The sequence below is a fragment of the Neofelis nebulosa genome, chromosome 12 (genome assembly GCF_028018385.1).
Source record: "Neofelis nebulosa isolate mNeoNeb1 chromosome 12, mNeoNeb1.pri, whole genome shotgun sequence".
NCBI classification, from domain to species: domain Eukaryota; kingdom Metazoa; phylum Chordata; class Mammalia; order Carnivora; family Felidae; genus Neofelis; species Neofelis nebulosa.
The window spans coordinates 83,872,725-83,895,178 of NC_080793.1; the positions used below are offsets into that span (position 1 = coordinate 83,872,725).

The following is a 22,454-nucleotide window of genomic DNA, read 5'->3' on the forward strand; positions in this document are numbered from 1 at the left end:
AATATTTGTCGAATTTATGAATAAATGAATAAAAAGAGAGCAGGGAAAAAAATGAGTGTTTGAATTAATGCTGAATCCTAAATGATTCCTCATAGAATGTCAGATATTTGAAAAATTCACTTCAATTTCCTGCCCATGCCAAAATATATGAAGGGTCGTTTGAAAAGCTAATCACTTCAGAAGCAATTCTACAACTTGTCAAAAAAAGAAAAAAAAAGGCATCGAGTAAAATCCAGGTGCAGACTATGTGATTTTTTTTTTTTTTTTGTGCTGAGGTTGAGGAGGGGAAAACTAAACTGGCAGGCATATTATGAAGCTTCTATCAAGATCCAATTTTCTCTGCAGGTGCCTCAGTCACAACTGGAAAGGGAGGGGACATCACTGTTTGGTTTGCCTGTCATCCCAGCAGGGCTTAAAATGGTCCTAATTCCCCAAATGAGATCTTCTCCTGGGAGGCTGGGTAACAAGGCAGGTTTTTGCTTGAGGATCCTGAAGCGTGTTAGTTACTCTTTCCCAAACCCGCATCATCATTTGCTTGGTCACCTGGTTTCCCGACACTAGGGAAGAGGTGACTAAATCCTTTTCTTCGTTATACAAAGAACAGAAGGGACACCGTATCCACCAGCCCCTCACGTGTGTTCACTCCAGACTGAGTTATATTCAGTTGATGTGATGGGGTAGGTAGGGTATTACCAGCAATAAAAGTGTCTGGCTAGGGCATGGGCGACAGATGTCCAGCCTTGAACACGTATCTGCTGCTCTATCGGGGGCGGGGAGGACGGGGGGGGGGGTCCTCACCCGGCATCCCCAGGCTTACAAATCTCTTTGTGGAGTTCTTGAGCTCAAGAAGCTTTTTATCTATCCCACGCGCCTGGAATCAGTGGACACATTTCTAGAAGCGTTTACAACCAGCATCCGTTCTAGCGCAGAGGCAGGGAAAGCATTATCGACGATCGGACAGGCTTGCTGGTAAATACTGGCATCCCCAGTGACACAGCTGATTTGAGAAAATTACGTCTGTTTTACATACGACGATTATATCGTCACGGCAATAAGTTGGCTCTGTGATTCCTTTTAGCGTATAGAGTCCAGATCGATTCCTGTTCCTGTATGCACTCTCTGCCTTTGTGTCAAGCTTTGATCATTCAAATTCTCTTTTTAAGAGACCTTGCATCTCCAGTCTCCACCTTGTGACGCTGCGGCCAACAGTCAGCAAACTACACCGCTCAGGCTCCAGTGCCAGGTTCTGCGGGCCGAGGATGATGAGGCGATGGGCGGAGAGAAGCTTTCGGTCCTCTTCTCTCTCGTGCTCCTTCCTTCCTTCCTTCCGAGGGCAGTGTTTCTGGCAGCAGCTGTGTCCCTGCCGCTATCCCAGCAATTCTGGTGATGTCCTACTCCGATGTCCCTGCTCTTATGGGGGCAGCAGGTCCCCAGGTGGGGCCTCCTTCGTGAGTCTATGTTCTGTAAGGTGCCGGGAGCCGCAGCCTGCAGTTACTTACCTGGGTTTCTCTGCAACGTCCCCTTTACACGCCTCCGGTCATAGCGGGTAACCGATTCCTCTTACTACATTCTGTATGAGGGGCCCCTGGGTGGCTCAGTCGGTGGAGTGTCTGACTTTGGTTCGGGTCATGATCTCATGGTTCGTGAATTCAAGCCCCACACTGGGCTGTCGGCTGTCAGCGCAGAGCCAGCTTCGGATCCTCTGTCCTGCTCTCCCTCTGCCCCTCCCCTGTTGGTTCTCTCCCTCTCTCAAAAATAAATAAACATTAAAAAAAATAAATTCTGTTTGAAATTCCAAATGTGTTTTCCATTTCCTTGACCAGACGCTACCCAACAAAGCACTCTGGACGGCCTTTTGACAAAAACAATGAAGTCTTGCTATTTTATTTTAACAAACACTTTGATGGTGTTTACTAGGTACCAGCGAGGGCTTTCCAATTACCATTTCAACTCATGGTAAGAACAACCCTTTGGGGCAGTTGTATGATAATCCACATTTCACAAGTGGGGACACCGAGGCCCAAAAGGTAAAGTAACTTTCCCAACATTAGAGATGTTGAAGGGGCTGTTTTGGGGGCTAATGTCCTAAATGGTGACTTATAATGATGGTTGTTGGCCGGAGGTGGGGAACAGTGGTGGTGATGTGGTCTGTCTGTAAGGAAGGATGAACCAGGGGCGCCTGGGTGGCTCAGTCGGTTAAGCGTCCGACTTCAGCTCAGGTCACGATCTCGCAGTCCGTGAGTTTGAGCCCCGCGTCGGGCTCTGGGCTGATGGCTCAGAGCCTGGAGCCTGCTTCCAATTCTGTGTCTCTCTCTCTCTCTGCCCCTCCCCCGTTCATGCTCTGTCTCTCTCTGTCTCAAAAATAAATAAAACGTTAAAAAAAATTAAAAAAAAAAAAAAAGAAAGGACGAACCAGATGAGGAACCATAAAAGTGCAAAGGGTCTGGAGAGGATACTGAATATTCAGCATCTACAGATAGGGCTACAGAGACCTCCTGAGGGGCTGGTGCAGCCCAGATCGGCACCCGGTTCAGCAGGCAGCCGCTAGGTGCACGGCAGATGTCACGGACACATGCTGTCCCTCCCTTGATGTTATTGTTAGAGGACCGGAACTGCTAGAAAGTTCTTGCAACCCACCTTCGTCTCCTCTCATCTCTTAAGTCACAAATGTCCCTTCTTAACCTTATTAGGTCAATGCAAGATATGGGATTTTCTAAATCAAGCAGAAAGATACCTGACAAAAGTCTCTTCTCTGGGATCATGTAATGACACGGAAGTCTACTCGAAGAGCTAGAAATAAAAACTTGAAGAAACAGCTATTTCAGGTTTCTTGTGCACTTAAGTTAGTAGGTCATATTTTTAGCGTTTGAACCCTTGGTCTCTCACATCTGGAGAAGTGAAAATCCTCACAATCACACGGAAGAAGAAAAGGCAAAACACACGAAATGGAGGAGGGAGACAACTTGTGTGGGTGTTACCCAACTTCCATCAGCAGCGTCGTCTCAAGGTCACGTGGTTGGAGCCGGGACAACACAGGTGAGGGCAGCTGGTGAGGGGCTGAGGCTGGGGCCTCAAGCTCTGTGTCAGTGCTGTGCCTGGAGACCATGGCTCTACCTGGCAGCCGTTCGACCTTGGGGGGTGACCTAACATTGTGGAGCGTGCCTGGAGATAATCAATATGATGGCCATAATGGGTTGCTTGGGAGAATTAAATCCCTTTAATGCATGTAAACAACTTAACACAGACTCTTAGGATTGTCCCAGAATTAGCTATTACTATACTATTGTGATCCTATCATTATCGATGGTTTGAAATACGACTACTGCTATGATAGAAAAGTTCCCATAGCCATGATGGTTTTTTTTTAATTAATTCATTTTGAGAGAGAGAGTGTGTGGGAGGGGCAGGGAGAGAGGGAGAGAGAGAGAATCTCAAGCAGCCTCCATGCTGTCAGGTGCACAGAGCCCGACGCAGGGCTCAAACCCAAGAACCCACGAGTCAAAATCAAAAGCTGGATGCCCTGCTGACTGAGCCACCTAGTCATGATGTTCTTTTTTTATTTAAAAAAATTTTTTTAATGTTTATTTATTTTTGAGACAGAGAGAGACAGAGCATGAGCAGGGAAGGGGCAAAGAGAGAGGGAGACACAGAATCAGAAGCAGGCTCCAGGCTCTGAGCCATCAGCACAGAGCCTGATGTGGGTCTCGAACTCACAGACTGTGAGATCATGACCTGAGCCGAAGTCGGACGCTTAACCGACCGAGCTACCCAGGCACCCCATCGTGATGTTCTTAATAAGCAAACTTAGCCAATGACTTCTAGAACAAACGTCACTGGTAGACATTCATATAGACCCACCACTTTGTCTAACAGAAATACTTCAGTTATTAAGCGGCAAAAAAGTGGCTCAATCATGAAGCCAGAGTTCATGTTAGGAAACCCCGGCCCATCAGCCTCCCCGCGCACAGCACACACAGCAAGAACAACAGCACAAGGACAAGAAGCTTTAGTGAGAGGGGGGTACGGAGGAGAGAATGTGTGGTTGGGCCTCCGAGACCCGTGTTCCAGTTAAATCCTACCAGCACACCGTGTGACCTTGTGGCAGCAGGTCACAGAATGCGCATGTCTCTGCACTTCTCTTTCCTGGTCTTTTAGACATGTCTGTATGGTCACTCCCGTGCTCTCCTGGCTTTATGAGATTCTAGTGGCAGGAAAAAAATGGCAGAGAACTGCAATCAGATCCCCTGGGTCAGCCTCTGAGATCTCTGATGCTGGACTCAACATTTAGGGGGCCTTTGCCAGCTGTCCCTCTATGTGCAGATGACCAGTGGCTTCTCCTGTGACATAACTGCCCTTCTTGTAACACTCCAAATGCTTCTAGGATGAGCCAGCTATTTGAAACAGTCACTAGAAAAACAGGAGAGCAGCCAGAGCAGTGATCAAGGTAAAGACATTTTTTCCCCCTTTTTAAAAAATGTTTATTTATTTTGAGAGAGACAGCGAGTGAGCGCACAAGCAGGGCAGGAGCAAAGAGAGAGGGAGAGAGAGAGAGAGAATCCCGAGCAGGCTCCACGCTGTCAGTGAAGAGCCCAACACGGGGCCTGATCTTATGAACTGTGAGATCATGATGTGAGCCGAGATCGATAGTCAGATGCTTAACGACCGAGCCACCCAGGCGCCCCAGAGGTAAAGGTATTTTTGATGGGGAAGCTATAAATAGGTTGGGATGCAGGAGGGCTTTCGATACTTGTGCAGGATCAGACCGTCAGCTTTGCTACCAAAGGTGCCGGGACTCATGGCAAGAAATAAAATTCTTGCATGTAGCGAATTTCCACAATAAATATTAAGTTGTTCTTATCTTTGAGGTAAAACACGTTTGCCTCTGCATTTCTTAGTGCTCATTTATACCCCCTCTAAAAGAACAGAGCTCTGCCTAGGAAAGAAGACTTTAAGGATCAAAGATTCAAAATTTAAATCCCGCCATTTGACTGGGAAGCACGTACCCACCCGAGTTTGCCTCCATCACTATGAACTACATGCCCGAACACCAAACTGTACTGTGAAAACAGGGACTCCCAATCATCAGGTTAAATATATACTTTAAAAATACAATCTTTTCTTTGCTTCCTACTCAATTTTTAGAGTACACTTCCAAAAAAAACAAAAAACAAAAAAAAAGAAGGAGGAGGAGGAGGAGGGGAAGAAGAGATTGCAATTGGAGTTTTTGCCGTTACAGAGACTAGTCCCTTAAAAGGCGGAATAATTTGAAGAGAGAGCAGTCTTCTCACTGCAACATACAATTCAGGTGTGGACACATCCCAGCACTAATCGACACTTTTCAAAGGATTTTTTTTTTTAATTTTTTTTTTCAACGTTTTTTATTTATTTTTGGGACAGAGAGAGACAGAGCATGAACGGGGGAGGGGCAGAGAGAGAGGGAGACACAGAATCGGAAACAGGCTCCAGGCTCTGAGCCATCAGCCCAGAGCCCGACGCGGGGCTCGAACTCACGGACCGCGAGATCGTGACCTGGCTGAAGTCGGACGCTTAACCGACTGCGCCACCCAGGCGCCCCCAAAGGATTTTAAAAAGACTGACAGAATGCCCATTGCTAGCTGAAGTATTTACGGCTTATTTAAGCGCAGATAGGTAAGGCACAGAATCAAAATGGACAAAACAGGCCATGTGCCTTAACACAAAAATGATTCACAGATTAAAAAAAAAAAAAACCTGATGTGAATTTTAAGTTCAATATTCAACTCATTTTCTTTCCAGGCTATTTGGATTAGGTTTTAAAACTGAGCAGGCCAGAAGAGACTTAGAATCATGTTTGTTTATTTTAGGGTTGGGGGCGGTGGGGGGGCGGGTAGGGATACCGATTCCCAGGAGTTCACAGGCTAGAGGTTTCTGTTTAGCACCTCTGGGCCTTTTTGGCCCCTTTTCCGTATGATTCCCCTAAAGCAGTGGTTAAGATCAGAGACACGTCTTTGGCTTCTTTTCTATCTCCAGGCTAAAACCAGAAATGCCCAGAGGAACAGGCAGGAGACATCAGAGGTGAGCGAAGCAGGGTCCAGGCTTCCCCCCTCCAGCGGATAAATGCCAAAGGCAACAGAGCCAAGAGGGGCCCAGACTAAAGGGGCCCTTTTGATTTTTCAAAAGGGGATTTTAGTGAAACGACTTGATTTTTATTATTATTTTTTCAAGTTTATTTATTTTGAGAGAGAGAGAGCGAGTGAGAGCAGGGTAGGGGCAGAGAGAGGGGGAAGAGAGAGAATCCCAAGCAGGCTCTGCACTATCAGCAGAGAACCCGATTCAGGGCTTGATCTCACGAACCGTGAGACTACGACCTGAGCCAAAACCAAGAGTTGGACGCTTAACCGACTGAGCCACCGAGGCGCCCCAAAACTGCTTGATTTTTAAATGTTAGCTTATTTTATTTTATTTTTTTAAATATTTTTTTTAACGTTTATTTTATTTTTGAGACAGAGAGAGACAGAGCATGAACAGGGGAGGGGCAGAGAGAGAGGGAGACACAGAATCGGAAGCAGGCTCCAGGCTCTGAGCCGTCAGCCCAGAGCCCGACGCGGGGCTCGAACTCACGGACCATGAGATCATGACCTGAGCTGAAGTCGGACGCTTAACTGACTGAGCCACCGAGGCGCCCCAAATGTTAGCTTATTTTAAAAACATTCAGGGATCACCAAAATGCTTTCGCTAGCTTGCGTTCTGTTGGCAGGGCACCTGCTTGACTGCAGCCAAGGCTGCGGGGCTATTGGTGGGCCCATTCAGTGGCATTATCCAGGAGCGATTTCCTGATGTCCAGCCCAGAGCCTTTTCAGGGACTTTGCAAGCACCTAATTCCCCATATCAAATCCCTTTCTGTCTAAGACAGAGTGGTTTCTTGTTGCCACCTGCCCGCTAAGCATATCAAAATGCAAGTTGGAGATACCATGCCAAAGAAGGTTTATCTCCAACAGTTCACTTCAAAAAAAGGAAGGGAAAAATATCACAGATAACACTGTTTTCCCCATCCAATATATGATAACCAGCATCCTCATAAGTAAAAGTACCAAGAATTATACCACAGCCCTGGAGTATGCAGAGGTAGCTTGCAACGCTGGCTAGGAAGGAGACAGTTCCAGACGCTGGAGGAACTTTATGAATGCCCAAGAATTGAATACTTCTGGCCAAGATACTGCGTACTTACTAACGACTAGTGCCACCAAAACAAACAAACAAACAAACAAACAAACAAACAAACAAACAAACCCACAAGCCAAAAACCCTTTTGTATTTGTGCTGAAAATTCTAGTAAATTAATAGCATATCCAATTACGTGACCCTGATAATGAGAACAGTAGCAAACATAAGAAACCACCATGCCTTGGGGCACCTGGGTGGTTCAGTTGGTTAAGCTTCTGACTTCGGCTCAGGTCATGATCTCACGGTCTGTGAGTTCGAGCCCCGCGTTGAGCTCTGTGCTGACAGCTCAGAGCTTGGAGCCTGTATCAGATTCTGTGTCTCCCTCTCTCTCTGACCCTCTCCCGTTCATGCTCTGTCTCGGTCTCAAAAATAAATAAACGTTAAAAAAAAAAAAAAAAAAAAAAAAAGAAACCACCAGGCCTTCACGTGGAATTGCTTTTTGACCTTGCAAGGAGCTTCCTGTGACTTTACAGCCATTTTTTTGAGCCGCTATTTCTATGTGAGAGCAAAACAATGGTGTTTAGCTATACCACACAGATAGGAAAGCTGTCGCTTGACTAATTTACGTCACAAATTTGAACATTCAGGTACACGTTACCGCTAGGTCACTTTAAATTCTTCTAGCCTAAGGAAGCGAACCAAATTTCTTTTACAGTTTAGATGAGTTGAGTAATTTATAATGGAGCCTTATTTGTTGGCTTTTCCACCCGAGCAATCTAAACTGAAGCCCTACTAAGACTGAAGGCTCACCCTGCCATTCATTGCACTTCTCCAGACCAAGACGGGTTGCCTCACCCACTATCCCCCAACCGGTATCTAGCGGAGACAGCAGCAAACGGCAAGAGGGAAGAAATTTCTACAGAAGCTCCAACTACCAAACCTTACCTTCCAGACCAAGCTGGAATCTACAAATATGCGTATGTTAAAAAGGAGCCTACCATACGGAGTCCTCATTCTGGAAGTGAGCCACGCTGCAACCGTGGAGGTGGAAAATGACTTGTGCCAGAAGGACTTTACCTGCACGAATCCAATCTTGATTCTTGACAAGAATCTGTGTCTCCTTCTGGCTCTCTTTCAAGAGCCAGATTTTTGACAAGAGCCAGTTCAACATTTAACAGATAATTATCAGGAACATATACAGAGCAGTCCCTGTCCAGCAACTGAAGCTAGTTACAAAATTGTATATACAGAGGTGCCTGGGTGGCTCAGTCCGTAAAGTGACCGACTTTGGCTCAGGTCACGACCTCGCAGTTTGTGAGTTCGAGCCCCGTGTCACGCTCTGAGGTGACAGCTCCGAGCCCGGAGCCTGCTTCAGATTCTGTGTCTCCCTGTCTCTCTCTGCCTCTCCCCTGCTTGTGCACTGTCTCTCTCTCTCTCTCTCTCTAAAAAAAAAATAAACATTAAAAAAATTTAAAAAACCAAAATTGCATATACAGAAAGAGAAAAATCAATCAGCTATGCCCATAGGCAACATTGTGATCTTTGTGTAAAGATATCATCTCCTATTACTAGAATCAATATTTGACAATGTTTTGTTTAAAAAGCAAAAGTATCGAGGGGCGCCTGGGTAGCTGACTCAGTTAAGCGTCTGACTCTCGATTTCGACTCAGGTCGTGGGATTGAGCCCTGCATTCAGATCTGTGCAGAACGTGGAGCCTGCTGAAGATTCTCTCTCTTTCCCTCTGCCCCTCCCCCCTCACACGCTCCCTCTAAATATAAACAGAGAAAGAAATAAAAATAAAAAGCCAAAGTATTTAATAACTAAGTGACTCTCTATTTAGGAAATAATAGTACCACCCCCCCCACAACACTGAAACACTAAATCATTGCATGTTTGAGAGTCACTGTATTAGTTTTCTATTGCTGCTATAAGAAATTATCACAAACTTATGGCTTAAAACAACACAACTTATTCTCTCACAGCTCTGGGCAGAGAAATCCTGAAATTCAACATGTTGGAAGATCTGTCTTCCTTGGTGAAGGTTCTAAGGGGGCACCTGTTTCCTAGTCTTTTCTGGTTTCTAGAGGCTGCTGGCTTCCCTGGGCTCACTGCCCTGTCCTCCGCCTTTTGAAGCCAGCGGCATGGTGCCTTCTAACATCTCTCTCTCTTCCCTCTGCTTCTGCAATTCTCTTTATCGGACCCTAACCTTTCTGTCTTCCCCTTACAAAGACCCTGTGCATAACTGAATTTTACTGCTTGAGGACAGACTGGCATACAGTTAAGGATTTTTAGGGAGGATACATTTAATGTAAAGGCTCTCAGCCTCCTAGTGGATTTTGAATTCTGTGTGACTCAGTGATCCAGGAAAAAACAGAAGCATAAAGTTGCCTACCACTGTAGTGTTAATAAAACAATATTAAAAAAAAAGACCATTTCAAGCGATTTCATTGAGACAACCTTAATAATTGAAGATACACTTCCCACCTGGAATCTTTAACTTAAACACATTGGCAAAGTCCCTTTTGCTCTATAAGGTAACATATAAGGCACAGGTTCCAGGGATTAGGATGGGGACAACTTTGGGGGGTAGTTATTGTTTCTACCATGGCCACTAAGGTCACTCGAACGAAAAGGGAATATTCAAATATCTTTGCAGCTATGTGCAATATTAACCAAGAACACCTGCTTAAAAAATCCATTCATAAGAAACGGTGAAATGATGAAATGATGAAACATCCATCTTTTTCCCGAGAACTGAGTATATAATGTCTATAGGACATAATGATTAACTGTGAAGAAACACAAGGAGGGTTTTCCCCTAGAGGTGCTTCTTGACATAGTAAAAACCAAGCATGTTTTCACTTCCTCTCACTTACAGGGGAGGTGACGGTCACACCCTGGTTGTCAGGGACAGCATGTGCTTGTTCAGAGATACCCGTGTAACTGTGGCACTAAGGGGGTAACAGCCAGACGGGTAATGTGATCGCGCGAAGTCTTACCTGTTTGAATAGAGCGTAGTCCTGTCGTGTGGACAATGTTCATTGACATATAAGGAAGAAGAAGAAATCGTGGTTGCCAAGGAAGCAGCTTCAAAGAGTGAAGGAGTGCTGGGCACCAGGTCCGGCCTGTGTCGGGATCCCAGGGCTGGGTGACAAAAGCAGAACAGAGACTCATGAATCTCAGTAGTAAATGCAGGGGAGTCGAGTCAAAAGCACTCATTTCGCAGATCAGGTTGCGAGTTAAATGATGAATTCACCTCACTCGTCTGAACTACAGCAGACCCGTAAGACAGCTCCTTGCAAACAGGTTAAACAGAAAGGGGACTGCATTAATTTACAAAACAGCTTATGGAAATGATATTATGAATGTTCTTTGAAAAACCTAAGAAAGTGATTTACTGTTTCAAAAGATGACATCAAAAGCTCATAGGAGCTTAAGGAGATAATGTGACAGAGATTAACAGGATGATTGGCCAATGTAGAAACACACAGGGCACCTGCTCTCCCTCCCTGGGATATGCACGTATTTATCCTTCTCAATTTAGATCTAAGTACTCAGACTTTTTTTTTTTTTAATTTTTTTTTTTTAACTTTTATTTTTGAGACAGAGAGAGACAGAGCATGAACGGGGGAGGGGCAGAGAGAGAGGGAGACACAGAATCGGAAGCAGGCATCCAGGCTCTGAGCCATCAGCCCAGAGCCCGACGCGGGGCTCGAACTCACAGACCGCGAGATCATGACCTGGGCCGAAGTCGGCCGCTTAACCAACTGAGCCACCCAGGCGCCCCAGTACTAAGACTTTTTAACAGCCGGGAAACACATGCTTCCCAGACCATTTTTAATCATCCTAACCGAAACCTTGGACAAATTTGTATCCCTTACTGCCCAGCCTGGTAGAGACAGTGCTTTAATGACAGGTCAGTCACACAGAACAGAGTTGCTTTAAAAACAGAACACTGTGTGGGGCACCTGGGTGGCTCAGTCGGTTAAGTGTGCAACTTCAGCTCAGGTCATGATCTCATGATTCATGGGTTTGTGCCCCGCGTGGGGCTCTGTGCTGACAGCTCAGAGCCTGGAGCCTGCTTCGGATTCTGTGTCTCCCTCTCTCTCTGCCCCTCCCCTGCTCATGCTCTCTCAAAAATAAATACATGCTAAAAAATTAAAAAAAAATTAGAACACTGTGGACATAACAGTTATGGACAAATCCTGGTCCTTAAACTTTTATAACTAGGCCCACACTGATTTTTTTTTTAACCTAGGGAGACATCATTATTATTATTATTATTATTATTATTATTATTATTTTTAGAAAGAAAGAGAGAATGGGTGATTTTTTTAACCTAGGGAGACATCATCATCATCATTATTATTTTTTTTTGAGAAAAAAAAAAAGAGAGAGAGAATGGGTGGCAGAGAGGCAGAGGGAGAGAGGGACTATCTTAAGCAGGCTCCACACTTAGCATGAAGCCTGACACAGGGCTTGATCCCATGACCCTGGGGTCAGGACTTGAGCCAAAATTGAGAGTCGGACACTCAACTGACTGAGCCACTCAGGCACCCCAAATTTCATTTTAAAATTTTTATGAAGATATAATTGACATATAACACTGTATTAATTTTAAGAGTCCAACGTGATGATTTGATAAACATGTATATTGTGAGATGATCATCATGGTCTAGTGAACATCCATCACCACATAGTAGTTACAATACAACACTTTTTTTTTCTTGTAATGAGAATTTTTAGGATCTAGTCTCTTAGCAACTTTCAAATATACAACAGACTGTTGTTAACCAGCATCACCATGTGTACCCAGATTCTTTTTCATCATTCCCCCAAGCTAAACCAAGACAGGCGATAATAAATATGACATAACTTTAAAGTGTTTCTGGGATCCCTTCATTGGCATGACGGGCTCAAAATTATGCATGTTTAGGAAGCATACACATGGAAAATGGTCCTAATAGGCACTATCGCATGAGTGTGAGGTTTTACATGTGGGGTTTGAAGAGGGGGAGATGAAAGGATGGAGCGAGGCACAGAGGGAAAGGGGGTAGGCATGGAAGGGCTGGACTCTGGACCACGAGACCGGACACACTTTAAAGTATGTGAGATGGTGGCAATGCAAGCTGGTGCAGCCACTCTGGAAAAGAGTATGGAGGTTCCTCAAAAAGCTAAAAATAGAACTACCCTACAACCCAGCAATTGCACTACTAGGCATTTATCCACGGGATACAGGTGTGCTGTTTCAAAGGGACACATGCACCCCCATGTTTATAGCAGCACTATCGACAATAGCCAAAGTATGGAAAGAGCCCAAATGTCCCTCGATGGATGAATGGATAAAGATGTGGGATACACACACACACACACACACACACACACACACACACACACACTGGAGTATTACTCGGCAATCAAAAAGAATGGAACCTTGCCATTTGCAACTATGTGGATGGAACTGGAGGGTATTATGCTAAGCGAAATTAGTTGGAGAAAGACAAATATCCTATGGCTTCACTCATAGGGGGACTTGAAGAGACAAAACATGAACATAAGGGAAGGGAAACAAAAATAATACAAAAACAGAGAGGGGGACAAAACAGAAGAGACTCATAAATCTGGAGAACAAACTGAGGGTCACTGCAGGGGGTGGGGGAGGGGGGATGGGCTAAATGGGTCAGGGGCAATAAGGAATCTACTCCTGAAATCATTGTTGCACTAGAAGCTAACTAATTTGGATGTAAATTTAAAAAAAATAAAATTAAAAATAAAATAAAATAAAATAAAGTAAAACATGTGAGACCGTACATCTCTGCCTCCTATTTTGGTCAAAATAAAGAATTACCATGATGAGTAACAGATGGTAACAGACTGTATAAAACAGCAAGTACCCCAAGCACTCAACATGCAAAAATCAGAGAGGCCTTCAATGTTACAGGACAACTGACTAGTGACCTTTAATATGCTTGATCCCACCTTTTCATTCAATATAGAGGAAAACACTGAAACTCTCAATAACATTGAAAAGTGGGTCCGAAAAACCACTGCCCATCAGATTTGAAAGGACTGCTACTCAGTATAAGGCAGATGGGGCTGGACTGAAAAGAGCTCATCAAGACTCCAGTTTTGGGTGCACCCAGCTTGACTTCATCAACCAGAGGTTGTTTGAGCAACCTGTCCAGTAACTTGGGCCAGACAGTGGTGAGCCCCAATCTCTTAGGAGCAGCTCTTTAAAACAGAGAACTATCTCCTCAAGCTCCTATATCCTTCAGTTTTTTTAAGAAACTAACATGATAGACAGAATTCTAGGATGATCCCCAGGGATATGTATGCTTGAACCATCTCCCTCTGAGTGGGGGTCATATCAGTGAATGTGATTTGGCTCCTGTAATTATATATTTGACACCGCAAAAGGAATTATGCAGGTGTACTTAGGTTACTAATTCCTTAACTCCAGTTTAGAGGATATTATTCAGATGGGCCTGGCCTCATCACTTGAGCTCCCTTTTTTTTTCTTATTATTTATTTTGAGTGAGAGAGTGTGTGCAAGCAGGGGAAGAGTAGAGAGGACCGGAGAGAATCCCAAGCAGGCTCTGTACTACCAGCACATAGCCCGACGTGGGGCTCGATCTCACGAGATCATGACCCGAGCTGAAGTCAAGAGTCAGGCGCTTGGGGCGCCTGGGTGGCGCAGTCGGTTAAGCGTCCGACTTCAGCCAGGTCACGATCTCGCGGTCCGTGAGTTCGAGCCCCGCGTCAGGCTCTGGGCTGATGGCTCAGAGCCTGGAGCCTGTTTCCGATTCTGTGTCTCCCTCTCTCTCTGCCCCTCCCCCGTTCATGCTATGTCTCTCTCTGTCCCAAAAATAAATAAAAAACGTTGAAAAAAAAATTTAAAAAAAAAAAAAAAAAGAGTCAGGCGCTTAACAGACTGAGTCACCCAGGTGCCCCATCACCTGAGCCTTTTAAATGTGTGTCTGGCAGTCAGGGATTGGAAGTGAGAGAAGGATTCACTTGTACAAAATTCTCTGTTTGAAGATGGGAGGGGGCTGCCTGGCAAGGTATGTGCACGGTCTCGAGGGGCCGGATGTGGCCCACAGCTATCAGACAGGCAGGCATGGGGTCCGCAAGGATGCCAATTCTGCCCACACGATGACCTTGGAGGATTTCTTTCCCAACACCTCCAGATGAGAACGCGGCCCAGCTGATGCCTTCAGATCCCTGATAAACGGTGCCCGGAGAATCCAGGGGAGCCTTTCCAGACTTCTCACTTACACACTGTGAGCTAATCACTGGAGGTTCTATTAAGCGGCTGGCTTTCTGGTAATTTGTTACATGGCCCCAGAAAACTAATACAACCAAGATATGCTGACAGTGGCACAGAAGAGACGATTAATAACTAGAGGCAATTTGGTGCACTATGAAAATGGAAGGCCCCAAGTACACAGCATGATAAAAACTTTGTAGAAAGAACTGTCCAGATAAACTCATTTAGATATGAAACAGTGGGTCCAAGAGCTCAGCTCAAGAAAAGCACAACATGTGCCCTACTTCCAATGTTTCCATCCAGACTTTCTGGATGTTATGTAGTGTATGTATTATACCCCTTTCCTCCCTCCAGACTGACAACTAGACTTGTTGCTTTAACTTCAGAAGTCACATGGTGCATCCTATTTGAAAGATTATGGGGCGCCGGGGGGGGGGCTCAGTCAGTTGCACATCCGACTTCAGCTCAGGTCATGATCTCGCGGTTCGTGAGTTCGAGCCCTGTGCTGACATCTCGGAGCCTGGAGCCTGCTTTGGAGTCTGTGCCTCCCTCTCTGTCTGCCCCTCCCCCGCTCATGCCCTGTCTCTCTCAAAAATAAACATTAAAAAATATAAAAAAAAGATGAACTAATACAGTTTAAAAATCCATTAATCCTATTTCCCAGACTGTAGACACCTTACAGTTTTCTGTGTGTTCTAAGAAGACCAGCAGTGTGGGAGGGACAGTGCTGGTGCAGAGGTGCTTAGGAAAAGGGAGTCATGGCTGCCACAAACTGCAGCCATCCAGCCAGAGAGAGGAGCAAGCACATTTCATTAACTCTTTTGTTGGTATCACTATATCTGGGTCTGAGCTGGTTTCTAGGGAGATGAGAAAAGAAAGAATCCCAGCGTGGAACATGTGGGTAAGTGCTGCAGGAGGGGAGAAGGAGTATCACCCTGTCCTAGTGACTCTGAGGAAAAGAAAACCCCGAGAAGAGAGTTAATCTTTAAAAAAAATTTTTAAGTGTTTATTTGTGTGTGAGAGAGAGAGCAAGACAGAGTGTGAGCAGGAGAGGGCAGAGAGAGAAGGAGGCAGAGAATTGGAAGCAGGCTCCAGGCTGTGAGCTGTCAGCACAGAGCCCTAGGCAGGGCTTGAACTCACAAACCATGAGATTATGACCTGAGCCGAAGTCAGAGGCTCAACCGACTGAGCCACCCAGGCGCCCCTGGAGAGCTAATCTAAGTAGAAGAAATTTTCAGGAATTGCTGGGATTCCCAGAAGAATACATAGATTAAAAAAAGTTGAAACTGCCACTTCCTCTTTAACAATTAGAAAAGGAAAACACCTAATCAATTCAAACAGACAGACAAAAAAGTATGTGATAAAATTCAATACTCATTCCTGATCAAAACTTTTAGCAAACCAGCAATAAAAAGGTACTTCCTTGACCCGATTATGGGTATCCAATACAGCAAACTTCTTTCTCAACAGTGAAATGTGAGAAGCCTTCCCTTTAAAATCAGGACAAGGCAAGGCCCCCGGTCACCGCTTCTATTCATCACTGTACCAGGAGTTCTAGCTAGCAAGTGACAAAGGAACGAGCAAAGAGGTGAGGTCTAACACCGTAGCAACAAACCGCCAGAAAACCCACATCTTCAAAAGATACCCTTTGGAAAGATAGAAAATACAGGTCTACATCTTTACCCATTAGAGAAGAAATCTAACAAAAGGTAGGGATATATGACAAGCAAGAGGAAAGTTCTAAAACTTTTATTAAATTCATTAAAGACCTAAATAAGTTGGTAATTCATTGCTACAGTGTGTATATATGTATATGTGCATACATATAAGCATATAATGTGTATGTTTGAAACACACACACACACACACACACACACACACACACACACACACACACACATTATACACATGCACAGAACAAGGTCCAAGTAGTAAAAACACAAAGATGTTCATATGTGTCACCTCCAGGTAGTGGGGTGACTGATCCTTATTTCTGAATCTTAGTGTATTTCTAACATTTTTTACCTTAAGCCATATATTACATTGTTTACGTGTTTAAAAAATTTATAGTAAGCGAGTCATACTATAAGTATCCTTTAGAAAATTCATTAACACAATTTGTGTCTTTTTTTTTTTAAAGTAAGCTCTACACCTAATATGGGGCTTGAACTCATGATTAAGAGTGGCAAGTTCTACCTACTGTGCCAGGCAGGTGCCCCAGGTCTTGTTTCTGAGAGCAGGTATGTTCTAAAGTTTTTTTAAAAAAAATTTTTTAACGTGTATTTACTTTTGAGAGACAGACACACAGACAGAACCTGCACAGGGGAGGGGCAGGGAGAGAGGCAGACACAGAATCCGAAGCAGGCTCCAGGCTCCGAGCTGTCAGCCCAGAGCCCGACGCAGGGCTCGAACTCAGAGCTGTGAGCTCATGACCTGAACTCAAGTTGGACGCTCAACCGCCTGAGCCACCAGGCGCCCCTCTAATGTTCTAATTGTTCTATTGTGAATCCACATCACCTATATAAATAAAATCAGAAGAACTCCTCCCCCGCCCCCCCTTTTTTTTTTAAGTTGAATGTCTTTACCTTCCTCGTCAAGGCTGCTGAAACTCTGCCCCTCGGTCAGCAGATCCCGCTTCTCATCCTTCCATTCCTGGCTAATTGAGGACACGATCTCTTGGGAGGTTGCCTTCAGGGCAGCGATGGAGTTGCACCGTTTTTTAGAAGGTGAGGCCTTCAAAGCTAGACAGGAAGGACAAAGGAGTGACAAAGAAAGATACTTACTGTAAAAGCACATTAATATTTTTAATTAAGGTTTTATTTATTACCTTATTAGTCATTGTTTGAGGAGAAATAAAACAAGAAACTTTGATTTACATACACGAGGAAAGGGAGACAAAACTGTTGGCGTTTGGGCAATTTTTTTTGTCCGCAGTGACTTGACTTCGATTACAAGGGCCTAGAGTCCATGCAAACTGGAATACATCTCCAGATTTTGAAGTTAAGTCTCACCCGAGGTGAAATTCAAATGTTTTGAGGCTAAAGGAGAATTTTTCTGCCTCCAAGCAATGTTTTCCTAGTGCTAGGAGGAGGTCGGGTGGGTTGGTAAAGGCAGATGGTAAAGCAAGGAGAATTCTCATGACCCTGGTTTTATTAACTTGGGACTAGGAATTTCTAAACATGCCAATGTTTAATCTTATACTCAGGAAGCCTAATTTAGTCAAGTTACTTCGGGTTGCTTTTTTCTTTTAAGTGACTTTCCACTGAAATTTCCTGCCCTCTGGGTCTTTTCGAGGTCACGGCTATATCAGATGTACCGTTCACTCCTGACCTTTGTCCAAACAGCATTCTACAACTTCAGAAGTGTGTTGGGAACCCGAACCAGGGCAAATGGACTTCGCTATCAATCCTGCTCGCTGAAGGCTGTGCCTGTACTTCGGCTACATCACTGGGAGCTGTTTTAGCTGCAGCCACACAATCCCCATCTCTGTTCAGTCCTCGTTCCAATAATTCTTCTTGGCTCAACGCAGTTATTAAAGAATTTCCTTGGAGAGGAGAGAAGTTGCGGCTTGTTTATGCCTTGCCTGAACTGGTTTTTGGCAGTGTCTCTCCACCTGTGGAGGTTTGCACGCAGGGGTGACCTGACAGCTGATGCATTAGAATAATTGCGTCTGGCCTTGGGAAGCTCAGAGCTTAGATTGCAACGCTCATCTGGGGCCTGCCCGTAGGCAGCTTGCAAGAACTTAATTGGACAAGGACTTTGGGACACACAAATGGGCAAGAATGGTGGGCATTCTCTCCAGTTCTGGAGAAGGAAAAGTCTGTGTGTCTTGTGAGCAGTCTTATAACCATAATCATATGATCATCATAATAAATAACTTTTGTAGAGGGTTTTAGGGTTTGGAGACTAACATCACGCTCCATATCTCAAATTACCCACGCGGTTGTCTGAGGGAGACAACGGTTGTCTGAGCCCTTTTATAGGTCCAGAAAATGAGAGCTGAAAAGCTGTGACCTGCCCAAGGTCACAGAAGGAGAAAGCAGGAAACCCAAGGTGTCTTTCTTTTCTCTGAAGTTGTCTTAAGCGGTATTCATTTCTTCGCTCGCTAGCATTCTATTTCCTGGCTGACGTGAGGGGGAGAAGAGATAAAACCAGACCTGGGTTTTCTTGGAGGGGAGGAAATTTTGAATGTTTAAAAACTGATCAAAATGGATTTTACTGGAAAATAAGTGGCCCAAATAAGTCACATTCACCTTGACTCCTCATCCTATGAAGACAATGGCGACACCTGCTATCTAGGTGTGAAGGGATTACGCACACTGGCTTCTGCTTTAAGGTTCTGTCTGCTGACTTTTATGAACCTTCACCTCTTGTCTTCCAACATAATATTTTAAAACTTTTAAGTCGGAGGATCTCAAATGTGGTTCAGGGAGTACTAGAGGCTCCTGAGACCCTCTTAGAAGGTCTTCAATGTTAAAACTATTTTCAGGGGCTCCTGGCTGGCTCAGTCAGTGGAGCTTGTGACTCATGATCTTGGGGTCATGAGTTGGAGCCCCACAGGGCTGTAGAGATTACTTAACAAAAACAAATAAAATAACTAAAAAAACCTATTTTCATAACAATATTAAGGCGTAATTAGCCTTTCTCACTCTCTAATGAGTTTTCTAGATGCCACAGGACATCTAGCCACAGACTGAATTCAGAAGCTGATAGGAGATTCTAGATGTCTCCTATTAAGCCAGAATTGGGGCTTTGAAAAAATGTAAAATAATACCACTTCTCTCAGTCAATTATTTGTTTTAGAAAATATTGCTTTTCCTAATTATTACTATTATTATTATTTTAATGTTTATTTATTTTTGAGAGAGAAAGGGCATGAGCCGACAGGAGAGCCCAATGCGGGGCTCGAACCCACGAACTGTGAGATCATGACCTGAGCCGAAGTTGGACGCTTAACCAACTAAGCCACCAGGCATCCCTTCATGATTATTTTTTATGTGAAATTTTTTTTACCTTTTTGTTGAAACTGACCTTTTTTACACGCAATTTTTGAAATTGTTACTTTGTAAGAATTAATGAATATTTAAAACTTTCCTTAATTTTAAATTCTAATATGCTAAATAGTGATATACATAGCCCCACATGTGTAAATGCTTTTTCGGGGTCTTTAATCATTGAAAAGAGCGTAAAGTGGCCCTGAGGCCCAAAGATTTGAGCACTGCTTGTGGTGAGAGTGGATATACTTGTCTTGCTGCTGATGTTAGAGGAAAAGCTCTCAGGTTTTCGCCATTGGGTATGATGTTAGCTGTGGGTTTTTCATGTATGGCCTTTGTGATGTTGATGTATGTTCCCTCTGAACCTACTTTGTGGAAAGTTTTTACCATGAATGAATACTGTACTTTGTCCAGTGCATTTTCTGCACCTGTTGAGATGATCGTTTGGTTTTCATCCTTTTTCTTGTTAATGTATCAGATTTTTATATATTCCATTAGCATTTGTTGTGAATTTACATATGCAAACCAATGAACTACATATATGTGTGTGTGTCTGTGTGAATAAATCTATGTCTATAAGGACTAAATGTACCTTTAGAATATGAATTTTATTGTACGTATTATTCCATTAGATTGTACCATAATATATTTAATACATCATATAATCTGTAAATTACAGGACTGGATAGTTAGGCAGTTTCTAATTTTTTCCACAATAAGACTCTAATGATTATGGCATCAGTAAATTACTGGTAATTACATAATTATTAAGTGATCACAGCTTTTGGGAGATAAATTAGTCCAAACCTTCCACTAAAAATCTTGGAAGGATACACACCAGAAAGTCAGCAAGTAAGTGCTAAAAGTAAAAAAAAAAAAAAAAAAATTCTAAGAACCTTACCTTGAATTTTCTTGAAAACTCTGGAATTCATAAACTTTAGAAATCTGTCAGCATAAAAGCTTGGTCGATGAACTGAAACAGTATCCTGAAAATACAAATCAGTTATCACAGGTTTATCTTGCAGTTCATTTTAAGCTAGAAGAACCATCTAATTCAATCGGTTCTCTGTTAAGCCCATGTCCTTAACCAGAAGGTGTGGATGTTGAGAGCCAGAGAAGAGCAAAGTCTTGTGACCTGTGGTGCCCAAGAGTCAGGCTGCGGAAGGAGGCAAAGACAATCTGAGCAAAGATTGTGGATACTCATGATGCAACAGAGTACGAAGGGGGGCTGGGGAGAGCTAGCAAAAAGATGCTGTTTTATAAAGCAAAACATGTAATAAGTTGATTCTGATTGCATTGTGTGCCATGTGGGGCTTTTAGATTCTTTGTTTCACACGTAGGCAACGAGCACCTCAAGTCTCAGCCAAAATGAAGGAGAACGGTTTGAGCTGGGGACAAAAACTGGGGACACGGACGCCCGGGTGGCTCAGTCGGTTAAATGCCAGACTTCGGCTCAGGTCATGATCTCACGGTTTGTGGGTTTGGGCCCCGCGTCGGGCTCTGTGCTGACAGCTCAGGGCCTGGAGCCTGCTTCAGATTCTGTGTCCTCTCTCTCTGCCCCTCCCCTGCTCGTGCGCTGTCTCTCTTGCTCAAAAATAAATAAACGTTAAAAAAAAATTAAAAAAAAAACTGGGGACACAAATAAGCAAAACAACCCTAATGGAAAAATGGCATCTAGGTCCAAAAGGAGCACTGGTTTTATCTCCTAGTAAAATGGTGCAAAACACGGGTAAGATTCCGAGGGGACACGGCTGACTGATGACCTCCGTTATGCTGAATTATCCACTAATTAGATAGAATTGAATTGAAACAAACTGTTAACTCAATTCTCTCATGCTTGGCAGGAGTCTTCAGGACTGAAGGGGCGTTTTATTACAAATCCAGGAAAGGAGATGGATGAAGAAGCGAATTCTGTATGTTTATTCAGTGATCATTTACCTGCTCTCCAAGATATACATTTCCAGAAACAAATTAATGTTCCATTTTGATTCTAAGTTTGTGGATTCCAATAAAAAAAAGTTCTAAAAGTTTAAATTTAGATGGTATGAAGTTCCCGTTCCAGGTGTGGAGGGAAAAACCCACACTGGACCAGGGGTCTGGAGACCTGGTTCTGGTGTTAGTTCTAACTTTAAGAAGCTGTGCGATCCAGGAGAAAGGCAGTGTTTTGGTGCCTCCGTTTTTTTTCATCTGTGAAATAGGGAATTACATGAGGCATAAGGTAATTCTGTAATTAGCATGTAATGAAGGACAGCGTAGAGGAACCTTCTTTGGCCAAGGTCTCCTAGACAGTGATGTTGCAGACGTGGTGGGAATTTCCTACTGGTTTGACGTGCACTCCCCCAGTACTCTGGCAGCTCCTGTCTGAAGTGGACACATATTCACAACAAGTGCATAAGATATTGAGGAATATCTTATGGTGCAAGATGATTAAGACCCAGACCTTCTCTTTCCAAGAGAAGCTGGGCTGTGGTTCTCTTTTGGTATGAAGAAACATTGTTTAAATAAGAGGCAGTGTTTGCAAATAAACAAAAGTGAGTCTTATTTACTGCTTGTAATTCCACAAGTAAACAATCAACACAGAGACTCTCTTAAAAAAAAAAGAAACCACCACCAAAACACGGAAGATATATTTTAACTAGACAAAGGTAGGGGCCTCTTAGATGCATCTGACCAGTTGAGTACTAGGCCATTCAGATCAGAAATCTTAGTCTGGTAACAGGGAATTAAAGTCGTCTTAGGAAACAGAACGGGAAGGGTGTTGGCTGTTTTCCTTTCCATGTTTAAAGCATTATGCAGTCTTGGGACACCTGGGTGGCTCGGGTGAACATCTGACTTTGGCTCAGGTCATGACCTCGCAGTTCGTGAGCTTGGGCCCCACATCAGTCGGGCTCCCTACTGTCAGCCCAGAGCCCACTTAAGATCCTCTGTCCCCCTCTGTCTGCCCCTCCCCCGCTTGTGCTCTCCCCAAAATAAATAAATATTTTAAAAAAGGCATTAAACAGTCTCTATTTTTGTCAGCTGGAAGGGAGAATATTAGTCCGCCATCTTG

At 44.0% G+C, this 22,454-nt stretch overlaps 1 protein-coding gene across 8 annotated transcripts in view; it reads right to left on the bottom strand.

Moving 5' to 3' along the window:
* The window catches only part of PIP5K1B (phosphatidylinositol-4-phosphate 5-kinase type 1 beta), a 313,556-nt gene that overhangs the window by 65,718 nt on the left and 225,384 nt on the right, over positions 1-22,454 (bottom strand). For all 8 annotated transcript variants that reach the window (XM_058695763.1, XM_058695762.1, XM_058695764.1 and 5 more), the window contains 3 exons: positions 20,307-20,391; positions 16,997-17,152; positions 10,144-10,288 (listed from right to left, as the gene is read on the bottom strand). In XM_058695763.1, coding sequence (XP_058551746.1) covers positions 10,144-10,288; positions 16,997-17,152; positions 20,307-20,391 — 386 coding nt within the window. The remainder of the gene's footprint in view (positions 1-10,143; positions 10,289-16,996; positions 17,153-20,306; positions 20,392-22,454) is intronic.